This window comes from Tigriopus californicus, chromosome 6, assembly GCF_007210705.1.
Source record: "Tigriopus californicus strain San Diego chromosome 6, Tcal_SD_v2.1, whole genome shotgun sequence".
Taxonomy (NCBI): Eukaryota; Metazoa; Arthropoda; class Copepoda; order Harpacticoida; family Harpacticidae; genus Tigriopus; species Tigriopus californicus.
The window spans coordinates 6297661-6302244 of record NC_081445.1 but is presented as its reverse complement, the minus strand read 5'-3'; the positions used below and the strand labels follow the sequence as shown (position 1 = coordinate 6302244).

Sequence of the window (4584 nt, the reverse complement as noted above, 5' to 3'; positions counted from 1 at the left end):
TCATCGCCACCAACTTATTTTTACCTGGGTATTTGGTGGCAGCAAGCAGTAGTAGCGATCTGGGTCTCCCAATTTCTGAATTTCTGACCCGAAGATGCCTCCAAGACAAGGAAGCAAATCATTACCCTCCTCCCTCCCAAGTCCCTCCAATTCTCTATGGAGTTATCCAAAAGTGTACACATACTAGATGGATGTGGCGGTGGGCACTGACAACGACAACAAGGAGCTGACTGGCTGCCAAGTGATCGAAGAGCTCCTCCAAGCTCCTCTAATGTACTGGAAGAGGGGAGCAAGCAAGCAGATCATGTGATCTTCATCTTGGAAGTTGCCGATAACGACAATTCACATGACCAAGAAGGCACAGAGAGGCCATTCAAGGTTGACAGACGCTGGATAAGGGGTCAAAGTGCTTCCTACTAACTCGGACCCGATGTTAGTGCGTGTGTGCACGTAGTTTATACTCGTACACGTTTAATGCCAAAGGATGTCATGGCAGGACTCTGGTGAGGTGCTGAGCCGAGTGACTGACTTTTGGGTGGTCATGAGCTCATCATCAACATCATCATCATCATCATCATCGTCGTCGTCGTCGTCATCATTCCCATCTTCCTCATACTAACGCTTGTTCTTCTGCGTCTGTCGTCTTGAGAATTGCACAGGTAGCCCAAGTAGTCAACACTCGAGTCCACCGTGTGGATGGACTTGCTTGGCTGTTGCATTGGAGAAGTCCATCATAGATCAAGTCACTGCACTGACCTCTCGTACTCACTTGCTTGCTTTCCTACCCACCATTGAGACCACTGGGAACCAAATCTCGTGCAGGGGGGTACTACCCCAAGGAAGCCTTGTCCAAAAAGAATCCTCTCTCTTGGTGTGAAAGGAGGGTGAAGAGGCTTCCCAAATACCAGGAGCCTCGCCAGGTCATCATTGGAGGGAATGGGGAGCTTGAGAAACTAATAGCTTTGTTGTTCTCATTCTGTTAAGAGTTGACTTTTGGACGGCAGACCCAAGGGTCAAGCAATTAGAACCGTAACCAATTTACGTATGCTGTGTGAGTAGTTTGGAAATGAGGAAGGCAAGGGAAATATATTTAACATCACTATGCCCCCCCCTTCCAAAAAAAGGATCAACGAGTTTGAAATTTTCAGTGATCCGCCACTGATTCTTTAAACTTACAATTGCTTCGTTCAAAATGAACTAGATGTTTAAATGCGACAATGCATCTCATTTAAATTTATACGTGATGTCTGCACGCACAATACTCGTATACAAATATATCTCGCGTTGCAAAAGTGTTTGGGTGTGGTTGTTTCTAAACAAGGGGAATTTTCACAACGTTTCGATTTGTGCAACATATTGTCGTTTCCAAAGCTTTAACAAAAGGTGCAAGCATAGTAGTAAAGTCCAAAGAGAACTAAGTAAGGCTCTACGCGGATGTATTCGAACAAGGATTTTCTCTGTCGCAACGCTTTGGAAATCAAAAGAAAAACAACTGGGATGTTTCGATTAGAAGCAGTTTTGTCTTTTTATATTATCAACATTTAGTATCACAGGCATGAGTAACGATTGGAAGACTCTATGAGATCATTTGAGAAACTCGACGTGTGGTCAAGTTAACAGAAATTTGGTATTAGAAAGCTATGCTTAGAAAGGTCTCCAAACTGGCTCCGAGGTGGCAGCAGGTTTGGGCGAAGGTGCTCCCACCGAAATGGGAGATGGGATGGATTCTCGACCCGATGTGTAGCCTCCATCCGAGGATGGGGAAAGAGGCAGTTCTGGCTTGAGTTCGCCCTTGGACACAGAGGTGATATTGACCGACAGAGGTGAGGTGGCGGGTGAGGTGGGGACCTTGGAGCTCTCCATGGAGTTCATGCTCGCGCCCAAATGGGTCATAATGGAGGTTCCCAAGTGGATGTTGACTCCGGGCACTGAAGCCAAGAAGCGGCTAACCTCGTTGGCACATGAAGTGTAGCCTGATCGGAATCGGTCCATGTCCAAGGCGGGGTTGGCTTGGAGCATTTGTTGGCGTTTGAGCTTTTGGAGGTGTTGAACGGTAAGTTCCAAAACGTCGGCTTTCTCCAATTTGGTGATGGACTCGCCTTCAGCTTGAAGAGCAAATACCATGAGGTCCTTGAGGTCGTCCAGGCACTTGTTGATCCGGGCACGACGTTTGCGTTCCAGGAGAGGTTTCATGACCTTGCGGTACTGATGAGTGCGAGACATCGGGGTCTCTTGGTCCACTTGTTGGGACAAGTTGAGAACATTGTATTGGCTGAGGGAAGACATGGTGAGTGTTTGAGGCACGAGCAAATGTGGACGATGCTTTTGCGTCGAACGTCAAGCGGTGAATAATGTTTCGGTGAGGTCCAACTTGAATTTTAACTGGCCATGTGCCGAGCGTGCGTTCCGCTCGAGCCTGGCTTCTCGTCTCTCGGTCGGATTCTCGGCTTCGCACGATCCTCCTGCTCGCATTGGCGCTCTCCAAAGCAACACGCCCTTCACTCTCAAGCCTCGCGCCCACTGCTCTAACAACTTCGAGTAATAGTTCTGCACTAGGTAGTGAACGAGGAGAAAGAGAGTTGTTGGATTGGACAAGGATGTGGAAAGCGAGCTCATGCTTTTGGCGAGTGTCATCCATCCCAGAGCTCTTGCATCGGCTTCGATTCGGCTTCGAGGTTTCCGATTAGAAGGCTAGCGAGCTTCTGAAGCGTGGGAATCGATTCACCTCCAAGATCGCACTTTCCCGTGAAAGAGCATCTTCTGATTTGCCTCCTGAAGATGAGATGATGGGTGGCGGCCAACTGCCCAGGTGTGACTTGCACACATATGTTGTACACAGCAAGCCGTGACCAACCCGTCCGCACCCCAATTTCACCCTTTTCATCCTTCCTCCTGGAATACGTCGGAAAGCTGAGCGATGTATTAGCACTAGAAACATGGAATTGGCGATAATAAAAAATCAATCGCGTCAATGTACTACTGCTTTTTGTCACACTCGCACGAACAACGTATGTATTCTCAGACTTGTGAATTCGCACTTTCGATATATATGTTCTGGGCCACTTTTTCCCTTGAGAAAGAGATAAAGTGCCGTAATTTTCTTGTCTTGAAACTTGTTTGGACATTTCATGTGGAGCCGTAAATGGGTTGAGAATGACTGGACAAGTTTTACCCACTCCGCTTTTTTGGGAACCTCCAAGAGAGAACGAGTATACATGTACATACGCATCCACAACAGAGCAGTAGCTTATCGCTCCTGGTCTAGTAGTGTGGAACAATTGGACTCAAAATGACATCACACAAAGAAATTAGCTTTGCTTCTCAGTATCAGACTAGGCGGCGGCTCCTGCTCCACCCCCCCACCAAAAAAAAAAAAGAATCTAGCTTACATAATCATGTCATTTTGCTGGTCCAGCCTCCAAGGTGGCAATGGAAGCATGTTTTATCTTGAAATTATACCCCGGTTTCGTGGCATCGTCGTGACTCGGTCTGATTGGAACTTCACTCCTTACTCACTCACTACAATATCCACCAGGTACACCACATACTACTTATTGTACACATACACTCTTGAATGCATTACTCGAAATTCTCCTCTCAAACAAAGCTTAAAAAGCACACACTCACAGACACCCCATTGCTCACACGTACTACTTACTGCAAGTGACTTACCGCCTGCTCCGTCTTGAAGAACAGGGTGATATGTTGTGCATACAACAAGTTCATTGGCGATCCAGAGTTAACGTGAGCTTGGCTAAGGTGGGAGTTTATCTCGGGATTGGGTGAATGAATTGCTCGTGTCTCTGGGAAATAAAGACAGCTGCACATATTAGCCACAATTTGTTGATCATTTGGCTATTGCTGTTAAGCCCAACTACCTATCGAAGTGACTGATTCCCTTAGACTTTCTTTGAATGCGCTCGCATGTCCATCAGCTTCTATTAAACGGCATTCAAAGAATTAATGGTGGCTGATCTGCTTAGGCCTGAAACTGTCGATCGATCCAGTGTGTACGTATGGTAAGGTGATTGGTGAATATGGGCCTGATTACTCAGCTGGTTGTTGCGATGGCCGATGTGGTATTCTAGTCCTGATTCAACAACAACAACAACAACAATAATAATAATGATACCACCAACAACAACAACAACCGTAGCAATGTCGCATCCTTAAGGGTTGACTGGTCAAGAATGTGAATACCTTTAATCCGTCATTTGGTGATCACAATGCCCGTCAGTCCTCTGAGTTCTTCAGTTCAAGCAAAGACATTAAAAAAAAAACGAGGAAGGAGCAGCGAATCCGTTGACGACGTCAATGACGCAAAAGTGGCCGTTGGTTGTTGGATTGGTATGAAAATTGTTTGACAACTCTTCTCTCCAATCTGTGGTGTCTTCCATGATTCCACTCACACCTGCCACCGATTCTCACGGGAATAGTGAGCAAATGCACTTGAATTCGAACACTACTGTACAACTTACGACCACTCTAAATACGACAACGATGTTTCGTATCCCATATCCAGTGCCCCCTAGTAGCCACACACGCACACACGCACACACGCACACACGCACACACGCACACACG

The 4584-nt window shown here is 46.7% G+C and overlaps 1 protein-coding gene across 1 annotated transcript; it reads right to left on the bottom strand.

Moving 5' to 3' along the window:
- Positions 1 to 1506: 1506 nt before the first annotated feature.
- On the bottom strand, positions 1507 to 4584 carry LOC131882031 (enhancer of split mbeta protein-like). Its single transcript, XM_059229051.1, has 2 exons — positions 4201 to 4584; positions 1507 to 3803 (listed from the first exon to the last, which is right to left on the bottom strand). The coding sequence occupies exon 2, from the start codon at positions 2284 to 2286 to the stop codon at positions 1645 to 1647; it is 642 nt and encodes a 213-aa protein (XP_059085034.1). The 5' UTR covers positions 2287 to 3803; positions 4201 to 4584; the 3' UTR covers positions 1507 to 1644.

Coding starts and splice junctions, on each gene's coding strand:
- LOC131882031 (XM_059229051.1), bottom strand. CDS start 2,286: ATGTCTTCCCTCAGCCAATACAATGTTCTCAACTTGTCCCAACAAGTG.